The sequence below is a fragment of the Panthera pardus genome, unplaced genomic scaffold (genome assembly GCF_024362965.1).
Source record: "Panthera pardus isolate Hobbes unplaced genomic scaffold, ASM2436296v1 HiC_scaffold_8, whole genome shotgun sequence".
In the NCBI taxonomy this organism is placed as follows: domain Eukaryota; kingdom Metazoa; phylum Chordata; class Mammalia; order Carnivora; family Felidae; genus Panthera; species Panthera pardus.
Genome location: NW_026527013.1, coordinates 84,727,185 through 84,744,058, shown reverse-complemented (window position 1 = coordinate 84,744,058; position 16,874 = coordinate 84,727,185). Strand labels below are relative to the sequence as shown.

The 16,874-nt window shown below is 33.9% G+C and overlaps 1 protein-coding gene across 5 annotated transcripts in view; it reads right to left on the bottom strand.

Moving 5' to 3' along the window:
• Positions 1–359: 359 nt before the first annotated feature.
• Positions 360–16,874, bottom strand: part of CD36 (CD36 molecule) — a 77,323-nt gene continuing 60,808 nt past the window's right edge. For all 5 annotated transcript variants that reach the window (XM_019451296.2, XM_019451294.2, XM_019451295.2 and 2 more), the window contains 11 exons: positions 16,448–16,595; positions 15,827–16,006; positions 14,424–14,515; positions 12,064–12,110; positions 9,348–9,417; positions 7,520–7,707; positions 4,852–4,970; positions 3,763–3,836; positions 3,120–3,174; positions 2,153–2,317; positions 360–1,301 (listed from right to left, as the gene is read on the bottom strand). In XM_019451296.2, the coding sequence (XP_019306841.2) occupies positions 2,153–2,317; positions 3,120–3,174; positions 3,763–3,836; positions 4,852–4,970; positions 7,520–7,707; positions 9,348–9,417; positions 12,064–12,110; positions 14,424–14,515; positions 15,827–16,006; positions 16,448–16,595 (1,138 nt within the window). In that variant the 3' untranslated portion in view covers positions 360–1,301. The remainder of the gene's footprint in view (positions 1,302–2,152; positions 2,318–3,119; positions 3,175–3,762; positions 3,837–4,851; positions 4,971–7,519; positions 7,708–9,347; positions 9,418–12,063; positions 12,111–14,423; positions 14,516–15,826; positions 16,007–16,447; positions 16,596–16,874) is intronic.

The following is a 16,874-nucleotide window of genomic DNA, read 5'->3' as shown; positions in this document are numbered from 1 at the left end:
ATAAAACACAAGACAATGTGGTGCATCTTCCCTTTCTGTGAGGAACTTTTTCAGAGGACTAGTTCTCTCCAATAAGTGAACCCTTGCTGAAGAAAGCAGGATTACTTACCAGTATGTCTCCTCATAGAAAGGAAAAATCCTTCAGTTTAGAGCTCAAGTCCTGCTTCTGCAGAGGATGAAACAAAATATCTTTTTGTTTGTTTGTTTGTTTTTCCTCCTATTCGCTTAAAAATTTAGCCTAGGAGAAAGTTGTCATGATTGAATTCAGAAAGCATATGCCAGAAGGAAATAGAGATTCAGATGGAATATTAAATTAGGGTAAATGCTTTGTGTCACAAGAACCATGAAAAACACAGGAATTTAAGGAAGAACATATTTTAATGTTTGAGACCAGTCTTTCCGAGGTGACAAGGGAAATAAGAACTATTACAACAAATAACTATTAACACAATTCAATCCTTGATAATCTTTCGTATGATAATTCCTTTATTGTCATTTACATCTCTTAATGCTAGCACAAGATTCTGAAGTTGCCAAGCGTAAGTTGCATGTAACTGAGCAGAAAGATCACAATCTCCCCGTATTGCTAGAAGAGCTTCAGGATGTGGAAGATGACAAAGTTCTTAAACATGAAGAGCCAAAATGTGCTAAAATTAATGTCCATTTGCATAATTAGTGATAAAATATAAGCCCATTTGCTATAAAGTAAGAAAATGGTTACAATGCCTGCTGTTGCTGTACAAAGGATTCCACAGAGAAAGAAACTTAAGTAATATATAATGAATGGCTCTTAAGGCCAATCATTTACTTTCCATTCTTAAATGTCTTTCACAATTGGTGGCGCTCATGAAATGTGATGTACTGACAGTCCTGGCGTCAGTCTATTGCAACGAATAGGGATGCTGATGTTTTCCCTTGATAAAGAAGACAAGCGTTCAGGGTCCAACATTTGTTGAGAATGTGCACTGTGCTGAATTTGCCACCAGGGAACCAGTTGGTGAATCAGTACCAAATAAAAACAATTGGTTCATGCTTGAGCCAGGTCCATAGAAACTGAAATCAGTTTGTGAACATGAAGAATTTTAAAAGGCTCCAGTTTTGTGTTCAAAGTATAAATTTTTAATAATATCTTAAAATCAGTTAGAAATATGCTGCTGCTTAGTGCAAAAATAATGCCACCATTTCTTCAACTAGAAGGTGTGTTTTGTAAAAATAAAGCATATTTAATCTTCATTTTGTAGGTCAATAGTAACAATGGCCCTGATGTAGCTGGTACATAAAGGTTGAAACTCATTTACTGCCTGGAAAATAGAAGAAATGTTATTAATCAGAAAGCAGTGGGAAAATCCCTTACGGATTTTAATCTCGGGGTGCCTGGGTGGCTCAGTTGGTTAAGCCTCCAACTCTTGATTGAGGCTCAGGTCATCAACTCACAGTTGGTGAGATGAAGCCCCGCATCTGACTCTGTGCTGTCAACACAGAGATCCTCTCTCTGCCTCTCCCCCACTCATGCTCAGGCTCTCTCTAAATAAATACATATTAAAAAAAATAATTTCAATCTCCCATAACCTGCCCTAGACAATAATGTATTAATTACTTGTGACTTTTTGTTATAATTAGCTAGAAATAATCAAGAAACAAAATGTCACTGGGGCACCTGGGTGACTCAGTTAAGCCTCTGACTTAGATCACGATCTCACAGGTTTGGGGTTCGAGCCCTGCATGGGGCTCTCTGCTGTCAGAAAAGATTCTGCTTTGGATCCTCTGTCTTCTCTCTCCCTCTGCCCCATGCCTGATCACATTTTCTCTCCCAAAAATAAACATTAAAAAAAAAATTAAAAAAATTAAAAGTCAGGATTTTGCACTAAAGCTATATTCGTACTTTCAAAGGTGATAATTTCATTTTTTTATTCCATTCCTCCCAGAACTTAAGATGCAATGTAGTAATCTGCTTGATGCAATGAGTAATCTGCTCATAGGCCTTATTTACTCATTCAGTCTTTGTGTTTTAATTTACATTAGCTATCTCAAAACTTGGAGGATATATTGAAAATGGTAGTTGGGTAGACAAATCTAAAAATGTTTGTAGGCTAATTTTATAACCCCTCTTTGGTAAAATGAATACAGGTAATAATTTTTGGTATATACTTACTTATTTTACTTTCTTTGATCTGCACGCACAGTATGAAATCATAAATGCAACAAACATCACCACGCCAACACTGAGTAAGGTAATTTCTACCAGGCCAAGAAGGTTGATTTTTCCAGTCACTCTTTTTCTAAACATTTCTGCCTTCTCATCACCAATGGTACCAGTCTGTAATAAAGTTAATGATTAGCATGATTTGAATAGATGAGCAAAGCAAAAGACTTAAAACCTTCCACTTACATATCACTCTTTCCTCCAAATGCTTGCATAGGTGTTAGTCATCTGTATGTTTAAGATAAACTAGGATAATTCACTTTGCATGTCAAAGGCGGCAGTAAATGCCAAGGTAGAATACTTAGAGAGTGAAATATAATCCTTCCCCCACTTTGCACATGTTATATAGCACTATTGAACATGCTAGGCTTCACTGATCTTCAGAATGACCTTATAACATCCTTTCCAAAAGATGCTCCCTTTAACCAAGGGAAGTGGCAAGGTTTCAATAGTTTCAATCGCTCTGAAGTTTTATGTACTGCATTCCCCAATTCTGGGGCTAATTGATATCATGGTTTACACTAAAATTATGTCATCAGGGAATAGGATAGACTGCATACACCTATTCTAACCTGGCCTTTATAAGTTTGGTTGACTTTTATTACCAGTATAATATTCACTGAGTCTTGAGTTATTTGGAGTTACATGTATGTATGACTCTTTCTTAAAATAAGCACTATGCCAAGAAAAAGTGCCTAAAGATGCATTTTGAAAATAATCTAAAATGATAGAAATTGCTTTGATTTTCTAAAAGAAAAATACTGAAAACTGATACAACTATGTGATTGGGTTTTCTCAAATATATATATATTCATCTATATGGGCAATGAAAACATATACAACTTCAAAAACTATACATATATATTTAATTTTGAAACACCAATGAAGTTTACTGTTTACTGATAAAAATACTAACCTCATTAAGCCAAAGAATAGGCACAATATAGTTCCGCTTAAGACCCTTTAATGCCCTGTAATATACATTAAAAGTAATTATGAAAATATATACTAATATATTACACATACACAACATAAATTTCAACAAGTACTAGTGTAAATATATGTTCAGAAATTAGTTGCTTTTGCAACTTGGTTAAGTTCCTTGATTTCTGTTCCCTGTAACAAGTCATTTGAATGTTAATATAGCTGTTCCTCAGACATTTTCCATGCTTACAAATCTGTTTAATACAGATATATAATTAGATTAACTTTTTCTAAGCACAGATTTTCCCTTTCAACAAATTCTACCCAGGAAGGTAAAATATGAATTCTGGAAACTATGGTCATGGAAGTATCTGGACAGCTAGCAAAATGAGAGATACCACCAAATACTTAAATTAAAACATATCAAAATATGTGTAAATATCATTTCTATAAACACTAGGCATAATTATAAATTTAAAAAATTATCATAAGCATTTAATAATTATTTAATAACATTAAGCAAAGAGAAGTTGAAATTTTATATTCTTTCCACTTCTTATAAGAATGTGAGTTAAGTCTATGAAAAGAAAATACTACAAAAATCATGCAGTGATAACCTCACTTAAGAGACCTACTCAATTTTCTTTGCTGGTTTGACCAATATGTTGATTTGCAGCCGTTTTGCAAATCGTAAAGTGAATCCAGTTATCTAAAAAGAGAACAAACTAATTACCAACTTTAAACAAAAAGTTGCAATATCCAAACTTACTTTTATTATTATGTAAAATTTAATATGACGCTACTACTTGAAACTTGTGAAATTAATTGGACATATTAAATTATTACATATCTATAATTACACGTGTATATGCAGGCATATATATGTATGCGGGTATGTGCACACATAATAACTTTGTGCAACAAAATGTCAGGTCTTTAGTTAGATATGTGATATTTAACCAAATAGCTATCTATAATTACATGTGTATATGCAGGTATTGCATACACAATTTCTTTGCCCAACCAAATGTCAAGGCTTTAGTTAGATTCGTGATAGTTACCTAACATGATTTTGGTAATCAGCAATATGGAAACACAGAGCTCATATAATTAGATTCTTAAACTACACAAGGCCAGATATATATTCAGTAAAAATCCATGTATCCTCAGTGTAATTATACTAGTTGTATCATTATTTAAAGTGACACATGACTATTAAAATTTTGACATTTCATTTGACTTTTGAAGAGGAAAATATCAAAATCATTTAAAACTTTAAACTGTTGAGTTACAGGAATTTTTATTGATTTTTCTTGACCCTAAGTGAAATAGATCTTGCCCTGAATTCACATAATACCCATAAAATATCTTTTAATTCCTCATAATACACAGTATCTCTTCATATAAGCAGTATTTACAGTTATAAATTACTATTTGATGATTATTTTATACATCTCAAATTGTTTTAAGCCAATTAGAATCATTCCCATCATTGGTATTCCTGACCTATGAACCATTAGATAGGCATATAAATTTCCATATGCTGAGAAACTGAAGTTTAATTACCTTGACATTTCATAAGCAACAATAGAAAGAAATAATGTCATTTTGACTGAAATAATAGTAATATATCAAGATTGTGATTCAGTAACTGCAATTAACAAGGAGAGAATTTACTTTTTCTTTCAATTTAATGAAATCAGATCAATAATATGTTTGCTTACAGGTTCAACATCTAAGTATGTGCTATGTTCGTCTTCATTTGGATTTAAGCCTTCAATGGGTTCTGCAATATCAGGACTTGAATGTAGAAAATGAGGAAGTGAAATATACACAGGTTTTCCTGAAAACATTTTAAGAGATATTGGAGATAAATAATTTTTCTCATTTCGCATACCACCCAAAAAATATTTCCTTAAAAATAAAACAAACTTTTTTTAATGTTTATTCATTTTTGAAAGAGAGAGAGGGGCAGAGAGAGAGAGAGGAAGACACAGAATCAGAAGCTGGCTCCCGGCTCTGAGCTGTCAGCACAGGGCCCGACACAGGGCTCAAGCTCAGAAACCACGAGATCATGACCTGAAATTAAGTCGGATGCTTAACCAATTGAGCCACTCAGGCAGCCCAAATATAAAAATTTTAAATAAAAGAATGCATAACTAGGCTTGAACAATGATTGGGGAGTGAGGGTGGGGGAGAATTATATTACCTGATCACTATTGTACAAAAAGAAAATAAAAATTTATGCATCATCCTATTAAACAGTAAGTTAATGCCTGCTGTTCTTCCTTAGATGTCAATTTTCAATATGTAAAGATGAGCTGCTGAGCATAAAATTTCAATCATGTTCTTGTTTCAGGCAGTAATAAGTCTGTGAATGAGAATTAATTTAAGAGGTCTTCTTTTTTGCCTTCACATTGACTCCAATATGAAGGTGAGCTAAATAAGATTCCAAGTTTTGTTTTTAAGTCAATTCTTCTTTCAGAGACATATTGAAAACATATTTTTATTTACCAATTTCTAGGGAAGAAAAATCTAGAAATATGGCAGATGGACAAGTTGGGATGTTCAAAGTACTCTAGGAATTATTCTTGTTTTACCATCTATTTGAAAGGAGCCCAGGAAACCAACAAAATGAAAAGTGTAACTGTGGAATAGATACAAGCCACATATTCAGTAAGTAGTTGATATAAAAAACATATAATGAATTCATAGAACTCAAAAAAAAAAAAAAAAAAAAAAAAACCACCAGATAACAAAAAATGGGCTAAGGACCTAAATAGACATTGTCCAAAGTAGCACGGAAATATCAGTATGGTTTTACCTAATAATAACTAAGTTTCACAACACTGGAACACAACTGGGACCTCAAAAACAAAACAAAAATCAAAGCAAAATTATTCTATTACCACGCTTCCTTAACTGTCTTCTTGCTTTCTCGCTTTAATTTTAAATTTTGGTTGAAAGGGATCTTGGGTAAAAGTTGCATTTTTTAAAAAATGTTTATTTATTTATTTTGAGAGAGAGTGTGTGCACAAGCAAGTGGTGAAGGGGCACAGACAGAGAGGGAGACAGAGAATCCTAAGCAGACTTTGTCAGCACATAGCCCCACGAGGAGATCGATCTCACAAACCTCAAGATCATGACCTTAGCCGAAATCAAGAGTCAGGTACTTAACTGACTGAGCCACCCAGGTGCCTCAAGGTTGCATTTTATTTTGTGTATTTTTTTCAGTGTTTATTAAAATTCTATTTATTTAACATATAGTGTAAAACTGGTTTCAGGAGTAGAATTTAGTGATTCATCACTTACATGTAACATCCAGTGCTCATCAAAGTGCCCTCCTTAATACCCATCACCTATTTAACCCATCCGCCATCCACTTCCCCTCCAGCAACCCTCAGTTTATTCTCTGTACATAAGAGTCTTTTTGGTTTGCCTCCCTTTCTTTTCTTGTCCCTTCCCATATGTTCATATGTTTTGTGTCTTAAATTCCACATATGAGTGGAATGATATGGTATTTGTCTTTCCCTGATGAACTTATTTTGCTCTGCACAATACCCTCTAGCTCCATCCATAGCACTGCAAATGGCAAGATTTTACTCTTTCTGAAGGCCAACTAATATTCCATTGTATATATGTGTGTGCGTGTATGCATATATGTGTGTGTGTAAATGTCCATCTAATGATGAATGGATAAAGAAGTTGTGGTATATGATATATTTTTATCCATTCATCAGTCGATGGACATTTGGGCTCTTTGCATAGTTTGACTATTGTTGATAATGATGCTATACACACTGGGGTGCATGTGCCCCTTCAAATTTGTATTTTTATATCCTTTGGGTAAATACCTAGTAGTGCAATTGCTGGGCAATGGGGTAGTTCTATTTTTAACTTTTTTTAAAAAAGTTTTTTAATGTTTGTTTATTTTTGATAGAGAGAGAGAGAGAGAGTGAGAGAGGAGAGCATGCATGAGCAGGGGAGGGGCAGAGAGAGGGGGGGACACAGAATTCGAAGCAGGCTCCAGGCTCTAGGCTGTCAGCACAGAGCCCGATGCGGGGCTCGAAACTCACGAACCATGAGATCATAATCTGAGTCAAAGTTGGATGCTTAACCAACTGGGTCACCCAAGGCGCCCCTATTTTTAACTTTTTGAAGAACCTCCAGAATGTTTTCCAGAGTGGCTGCACCAGTTTGTGTTCCCACCAACAGTGTAAGAGGGTTTCCCTTTCTCTGCATCCTCACCGACATCTGTTTCCTGTGTTGCTAATTTAGTCATTCTGATGAGTGTGAAGTGGTATCTCATGGTTTTGATTTGTATTTCCCTGATGATGCTCACTCATCAAGGCTTCAGATTATATCATGGACTGTGACACTGAGAACACTTACCTTCTTTGCATCTGCCAATGTCTAATACACCATATGATGTACAATTATTGGAGATAACGGTTTCTGTGCAGAAACAATGGTTATCTGGATTTTGAAGTGGAGATGCAAAGGCCATGGATGGAAGAACAAATCTATAGACAGGGATTCCTTTCAGGTTAATTTCAGCTCCAAACACAGCATAGATTGACCTAAACACAGAGAAAAAAGAGCTTTATTCCAGGAACCTAAACTACATTCTAGAGATTATTTTTTCCTCTTATTTTTAGATTATATTCTTGCTTTAAATAAGAAAGATTAGATACTTGGGGCGCCTGGTTGGCTCAGTCAGTTAAGCAATTGACCTATGGCTCAGGTCAGCAAATGACCTATGGCTCAGGTCATGATCTCGCAGTTCGTGAGTTTGAGCCCCACATCAGGCTCTGTGCTGACAGCTCCAACCCTGGAGTCTGCTTCATATTCTGTGTCTCCCTCTCTCTCTCTCTCTCTCTCTCTCTATGTCCCTCCTCTGCTCGTGCTCTCTCTCAGTCTCTCAAAAATAGATAAATGTTAAAAAAAATTAAAAGAAAGATTGGATACTTTTGTTAGAATTTTAAATCCTCATTTAATTCACATGAAAAAAACTTTCTTGTGAAATTTTTTTTTTTTTAATTTTTTTTTTCAACGTTTTTTATTTATTTTTTTGGGACAGAGAGAGACAGAGCATGAACAGGGGAGGGGCAGAGAGAGAGGGAGACACAGAATCGGAAACAGGCTCCAGGCTCCGAGCCATCAGCCCAGAGCCTGACGCGGGGCTTGAACTCACGGACCGCGAGATCGTGACCTGGCTGAAGTCGGACGCTTAACCGACTGCGCCACCCAGGCGCCCCTCTTGTGAAATTTTAAGGCATACCAGGACACAATACCTGAGCGTGAACTATTCTTTGTTCTCAAAAACTTCCAAGAGCAATTTTTGCTTATGTATTACCATGGATTATTTACACTGAAGACGTTTCTCATAGTTAATTTCCTCTGTAGATTAAATATTTATATGTCTTCCCTCAAATCCTTTATTTGTGCCCAGGCTACAGGAAATACAATTAAAATTTCTTTCTTTCAAAACTTAATCCTGGAGAGAAAGACCACATACTCACTGAGGTACTTGCATGTGAGTTCTTGATATACATCTCATTATTTACTGAGTGCCTCCATCGTTTACTTAGTATTCACCAACACCTAGGCAATGTGCAGGGGCTCTATACCTATTTCTTCTAATCCCCACATAACCCTATATGAAGAAACACTGCTCTCTTCAATTTTACAGATAAGGAAAATACTGAGATATTTTAAATGTTTGCCCATAAACATATGATCTTTAGGAAAAGGGCTAAGAGTGAACTGGCGTGGGTTCCAATGCTTATGTGATATCTACTGGGTTCCACCATTTTTAAAAGAGGTTGTTAATGTGACATTAACATAGTTCTGTGACAATGGCATCATCTTCTCTGGACAACATTAGAAAGATGGGGATGACCTTCTAGACATAATTGCTATTGAATATACTACTAGTTTAGTTTTTTTTAAAAAAATAGTTCACGCTTAAAAATGAGAATAAAATAATTTGCATTATGTAAAATATCCTCCTGCAGCCCTCAATTTTTAGAAAAGTTAATAAGCACATTATCAATTCCATATTGTATTTATCCTGAATAAATCAAGAAAAATTTCCCTATGTGTATTTTAGTCTTCTCAGAAAACATAATTATTAAGTATAAGCTTCTTGGTCTGTGCTTTGTCACTTGAGGAAAAAAAATTCTAAGTTACAGAAATACATTGGGCGTCTTGGTCTTACCTGCAAATGTCAGAAGAAAAGAAACGTAACACTCGTGTCTTCTCAACAAAAGGTGGAAATGAGGCTGCGTCTGTTCAAAAATCAAGCCAGTGGCAAGGGATTAGATGTAATGTGTATCCTAGAAAAATCTAGAAATCTCTATTCCAGTATGGTCAATAGAAATATAATGCAAACTGTAGATGTACTTTTAAAATTCTTTAGTAGCCAATTTCTTTTAGGAAAAAAACAAAACAAAACAGGTATATATTTTTTTAACCCAATGTACCTCAAATGCCATCATTTCAACATGTAATCGATCTAAAAATTAGCAAAATCCCATGTGTATTTTATATTTATAGCACATTTCAATTCCTTAATAGCAACACAGGGCTAGCAGCTACCATATTCAGTAAGTCTGTATACTATAGATATTCATTGGTATTTAGTTTCATGTTAAATTTCCCCACACCTTAAAAATAAATATTTACAAAAATAATAGCAAAATCACATGTTGTTAAAATTGTGATTGTGTTTGTTTTTGAAATCTCCCCACCCTTTAAGGAGAGTGGCACTTTTATTTCTATGAAATTCACTTAGGACTTCAGTTAGAGTTATGTTTTTCTTACATTTTATAGGGATTCATTCGTCTATCCTAAGGGTTGAGTAATATTTTAAAAATTTATTAAAATTCTCTCATTAACTAGAATTTCCTCTAACTGCTTTGAAATATATCCATCACCTTACAAAAAGGATTTTGTTGTATTTATTGAATTTCTACTATGGTTATGATCCATGGAACACACTGGATATATGAAGAAATCACTCGATAACTCCTCTATTAGCTTCTCAAATAAGTATCACTAAAATGAGCCACAGAACTGAATGTGTTTGTTGTAAACAGTGCCCATCCTTCAATTACGCTTCAACCTTGTGATCTTATTACATTTCACTTATACTCTTGTGATCAATGAAATCGAATATCACAGTGAATTTGATTGTGGTATTGAGAGCATTGGATATTAGAGTTTAGTTTAAACTCCCCAGATAGGTGACTCAGTGGACATCATCTCCAACTTGCCTTTCCAACACTTTAACCATTGAAGGAAAAGAATACATTAAAAAGCTGTAAGAATTATTACTGAAATATCATTGAAGATTATGCCATAATTATTTCTAACAAGTACCATGGAAATAAGTACAAGATTGCAGACTTTTTTTTTAAACATTCAGATGTGTATCAATATTTTCATGTTCTGTCTCTTACTCACTGAAGGTGGAGGGGACACTTCTATACTATGACTTTTTCAGTTTTGTTGGTTGCTTTTCCCTGAGGCCATCAACCAAGAATCTCTCTCCCAGTGATCACATCTGAGTCCTCTGCTCTGTCCAATCTCCCTCTGATCCTCATTTGTTTTCCTTCTTTTTTTCCTCTTAGATACTTTTAACTTTATGCCTGATGCTCATGTACTTATATTTTTGTGATTAATGAATCCTTTGCCTCCCCTTTTAAAACTTTTTAGCTTTGGACAGAATTGTTTAATAGCTTTTTTTGTTTTTTTCTTTTCATTACCATTAAGAATCCATTACTATTAAGGAGCAGTACAATCTGTTTCTCTGTATTTAAAGTCTGAAATACTACACTTATGTAATTATTGGAGTTAGTAGTATTAGGACACTTGACAATTTATTTGCAGAAATGCTTTGTTTAGGGATTTCTTGAAACTTGCTACAAAGCAAACTCAACTGTGTTTTTGCTGTTGTTTTCTAGAAGACAGTGGTAACAAAATTAAATAGGCATGTAAAGCTCAACAATACCTTTGGGAAAGTAAATACCCTGTGTTTTGTTCTTATTCCCCACCCTTTACATAACTTCGTATTTAACTTTCTTCATCTTTAATATATTGTTTTCCTACAGGGTACTGCCTCACCAGCTTTGTAAACATCATGCTTCTCTGTCTTTGCTTCTGCATTGCTGAGAGCTCACCTTATCTCAGGTTTTAATTACCTCATGGTATTGATCCCCATTTGCTTTTTAAAACCTTAGTTCTTAAACTAATATGTCTATGTGTACTTTGCTTTTCTTCATGGAGAAGAAGAAGCCAAATCTAACCATGCTGCAAATCTAAGTTCCTTCTACTTTCTTTTCTCCCCACTTCTAGTTCAGAATATTCATTTTTGCACACATTTTTCATGGTTAGTGGGCATGAAACCTGTCAAGTTTTTGTTTTTCTTTTTCTTTCATTCTGATCACCTTATTCAGAAATACAGGGCTGCTTGCAACTTCACAGTTTCTACTTCTGCTTGAAATCTCACTTGAAAGTAAATTTTACCTTTTGTAATTATCTTCATTTTTAAAATGTTTCAATTTTAAATCATTTTCTGTACAGTATTTATAAAACATGTGAATATTAACTACTTTTCTAAGTTTTTCTTTTTACTCTTTTACTTCTGTTGCCATGAAGATAGTTCAAGTAGTCAAGGTTTTACTAATCAAATGTTTCCCTAGTAATGCAGTAAAGGCTAATCCTCAAGGATTAATCTTCAGAAATCCCATCACATTAGGCAGACATTTACTAAGCCTGTGTAACAATAGACACTCTCAATTATGTCCTTGGGATATAAAGATAGGTAAACGCATACCCTTAACACTCAGAACATTGTAAGTACAGTGGTGGAATTTGTGGGAGAGAGGGAGGTGGGTTCATGGTGATTATTACCACAAAACAAATGCCCTTACCTGTACCATTAATCATGTCACAATAACTTGGCCAATAGGAGAGATTCCTTTGGAATAAAAAGAAAGGAAATGAATAAACATTCTTTTTTCTAGAGTACCTTTCTCATATTACTTAGTCTATTATGATTCAATATTGCTAAAATAAAGATTAGATGTGTGACAAATGCTAAGTTTAAGCAATGTTCTAAGTCCTGTGGTTTATGTTTTGTTTGAAGGTTTCATCTTGTTGAGATAAATTAAGTGCCCAATACCATTAAGTGCCAGATTATAAAATAAAAAGTGCCAAATGTTAACACAACTTAGAATAGAAAGCAGTTCTGAAAAAAGAAAAAGGAGAAATACCTCAGAAATTTATATCTCTACATAGCAGAGAATTTTTTTTTCCATTTGGAGAAATGAACTATTTGGTAATATGTTGAGTTTTCAAAATATATAGGTAAATATGAAGTGGTTTTCTTCATATTTGAGGGAGGGAGTATGAGGGGAGAAGAGGGGTGTAGGGAAGAAAGAAAAGCTGATGTCGAAGAAAGAGATGGAAACATATAGATCATCAATTTATACTTTTCTCCCTTTTAACTCTTGCATAAGCTTGCATTAAAGTAGGACAGAGTTGGGGCACTGGGGTGGCTCAGTTGGTTAAGCGTCTGACTTCAGCTCAGGTCATGATCTCACAGTCTGTGAGTTCGAGCCTTGTGTCAGCCTCTGTGCTGACAGCTCAGAGCCTGGAACCTGCTTCGGATTCTGAGTCTTCCTCTCTCTCTGCCCTTCCCCTGCTCATGCTGTTTCTCTTTGTCTCAAAAATAAATAAAAACATTAAAAAAATAAAGGACAGAGTTTATTAATTTATATACTGATGTCTAAGTAAGATATATGTATATATAACTGGAAGCAATAAAAATAGTAGTAAAAATTTCTCTGTATCCTCAGCCACTTTTTGGTGATGCAAAACCAGGTTTTTCCCCACTGATAATGTATCATCTAGCGAGATGTCAAGGGAAGTTGTTGCTTCTTTTTTATTAAAATTTTTTTTTTCTAATTAGTCTCACTGTTTATTTATTTTTATTTTATTAATGTTACTTTTTTTTAAACGGAATAAACTGTTAACCATGCTCAGTCTTGCCATGATCAGTTACATTAAGCTTATCAAATCTTAAACTGAGGTGGAATTCTTACTCCAATTAGAAGCACTTAGTAACTCTCCTCAAAATATCTCTGTAATATTGAAAAGGCAAAAATGCTTGTGTTTCTCAATATACAGTGATGTGATTTCATTGCAATAAGCATTTAGGAGTGTGAGTTTTCCTCCACTATACTTTTCTATAAAAAGATGTTAGTATGGAATCTATAGAAGAAAAACTACTACCTAAGTGAATATTTAATGGTTGTATGCAATTTTTAGATAAGGACTCAGTGTGAGGCAGTGGTTACTTGTATTAATTAATAAAAACCTTTAATCTCTCTGAATTTTGATTACTGTATTCTTTCCAGGAAATAACTGATCCAAAGCATATTTATTAACCTTGATTAAAAGAGAAGATGACTTTCTTCCCTGACATTTATTGAGATTCTTCCTTTGTTACATGATAAATTTACATGATAAATTATGTGTACTCTAGATGATTAAGCAGGAGCTAAGGAAAAAAGCAAATCATGACTATCTACTATTCATTCAGAATAGTAGCATAGTAGTAATCCAGTAGTAACAAGATAGAATAGTAATCATTCTATTACTACTTCAGAGGAGGCCTGGTCTTTATTTTCAAGTTTAATATGGCAACTTTAGAACTATATTTGCAGTACTAATTCCACTTTTGCACTGATAAAGGTATAAAATGCTGATTTATCAATATAGCAAATTAAGAAATTTTGAAGGAAAACGCCATGACAACATCTGCATGGATTCATTAAGTTTTCAACTTTATAGAGACACATGAAGTCATGCTGTGGAATGAACAATTTTTATTTGATAGGCTCAATACAACAAGTTAAACACACCCAGAAAACTATGTTTTTCTATCTGCTAGTTGATCAGCTGATGTAATGCTTTTCTTCCTTTCATTTGTGGCCGTATGAGTGTACTGTGATGGTGGCCATGCAACAGAGATGGAATTCACTTTGGATTTCTTTATGTAAGAGAACCTGTGTACAAAGGTAAAGCTAATTCTATAGTGAGGCTGATATTTAGCAACTATGCACTAGTGACCAGTTGTCACAACTAGAGGGTTAACACCTCAAAGAACACGAAGTTCTAGGGCTGAGATATAGGCAGATCTGGACCATAGTTAGTGCCTGTGCCTTAGCAGTTGTTAAATAAATACCCCTCCTGCTTTGGAGTTCACACACTTTACCTGGATACTTACTTTTTACCTTTGTAAGTGTCAATTATGGCAACTTGGTTTATGTTGTCTTTCCCACTGAAAACTGTATAAACTCCATCTGCAGTGTTGTTGTACTGAAAAGATATGTACAAGAAGAAATTACTTCTAGGACAAGTCATAGTTTCCAAGTTATAAAGTATGTAACTCATGTTCATATTTTTCAAATACCAGTTATCGATAATTAATAATTATTTTATGTGGCCTGAAATATATATGCAATCAAGTTTTAAAATTATTGGTCTTTAACACTTTAAAAACATAGGCTATAAATGGCACCTCAAATTTGTGCTAGGGGTTGAGACAAAGGAAGAAAGACCAATACCAGAAGTTGCCATGATCCAAACTCTGGTCATAACTAAGCCAGTAAGGCAATTTTGATCACTACTCCTATTATATTGAGGTAAGGGGATATTAAGAAAAAACTTTGAGAACAAGGGAAGACTTCTAGAGGTTTTCTAAATGTTATGATATTTTTTGTTTTCTTTCTAAATGTTATGATCTTTAACAAGTGGATATAAAACTTAGGCCTACAAAATTAAAAATGCAATCAGCCAAGGAAAGATGTTAAGAGTTTTTGAGTCAAAACATAGTAACTGAATCTCTGATCCTTTAAAGCTTTCTACATTCCTATTTAGTGGCATATAACCTTTCAATCCTAAACACTATCTAAAAGTAAAATAACAATAATAAACTGGAGAATATAACTAATATCACATATAGTGCCAAATAAATCAGTCAAAATTCTAATTCAATAGTTAGCTTGTCCTATTTATAATTCAAAATATTAAACTATAAGTACATTGCCAAATTCACTTTTTCTTTCATCTGCAAACTGCCATATCTTTGACAAAGTGCATTAAAATAGGACATTGCTGATTTGTCAATCTCACTGTGTTCCAATTTAGGCTAACTTTTAAATTTTTATTAACACAAATTTGTGAGAGTTCTGGAGAAGGAGGAATGTTAAGATGAATACATTTAACACAAAGAAAAATACAGTATTAAACTTGATTTTTTGATAAGGGGAATCAAAACAGAAAACATTATTCGCAGCCTTATTGGCTTACAACCTATTTTAGACAATTGTGTATTTATCAAAGAATGGAAACCTAATTAAATCTCAGTTTATTCATTTTAAATTTAATTGTTAAATTTAGATGAGTAAAATTTTCTAACTACAGAGCCATCTGAGATAGAGACTTTAAAAAATTAGAATAACCTCAAGTAAATAAATAAATAAATAATAAAAATAATAAAATAAAAAATTAGAATATCTACTCCAGATCAGAAATCATGTGAACACACTAAGTTGTAAAATTATAAATTGCCAATGTCATTATATTTATCTAAGATATAAAAAATCAACATTCACATTTGGTACTCACAGGAAAAAACACACCAACTGTCGTGGAAATAGGATATGGAACCAAACTCAAGAACGGATCTTTATAGCCCCACAAGAGCTCTTTCACAGTTCTTTTTTGAAACATGGAAGATTTTGACTTTTTGATAAGTGAATTGAGTACCACTTGAACAAATGTATTTGGGTAGAGATGGGGTGCAGCCTATAAAAAAAAATCACTGTTTGAGACATCAATTTTAGTATCATATTTTTAACACATAGATGGATTTAATACGAGCCTTAAGTTTAATAGAAACAAATCTAACTTTATCTTTAAAATTACTGCTCAATCTTGCCAGGACAAAAAGTACAATTTATCTAATCCCTAGATGACTACATTTCTCTGCCTCAGTGCTAGTTACAAGGAGACATTTAAAATTCAACCCTATTTTTTTTTTAATGATAAAGTAGTCTTCCAATTCAGTTGTTATGATTTTGTCATTTTTCCAAATGATGCTAAATCCATTCAAAATAATGACATAGGAACATATTTTTATTAAAATGACAAAATGAAGAATATCTGATGAGAGTTCTAATCATAAGATCCACTACAGTGGATCCTAGAGTATTTCAAAACCAGTACTTTTGTTGTTTGTCTACTTACTGCTACAGCCAGATTGAGAACAGTCCAAGTGTCATTCTCTGTTCCAGCTGATAGTGAAGGCTCGAAGATGGCCTCATTGGGCTGAAGAAAAGAGACTGTGTGGTTCTCAGGATCGTGGGTTATATTTTTTTTGGCTAGATAACGAACTCTGAAAACCAGAAGTAAATAAAATTCAAAATAATTGTCTCAAGTGAACAGGTCTCAAATGCCATCCATTCACATAACAAATAATTTTTGAGTATATAGAATACGTCACAAGTGATGCCAACCAATTGGTTTAAAATGACAAGTAAGCCAGTGCGGGGTCTTTAGTGTATTAGAGGTGATCCCAAATCTTCACAACATAGGAGAAGTAACATGTGTCATTATGAGAGCTTATGCAGAGTCCAGGGGGAAACCCAGAATAAATATAAATCCAGGTTTAGGA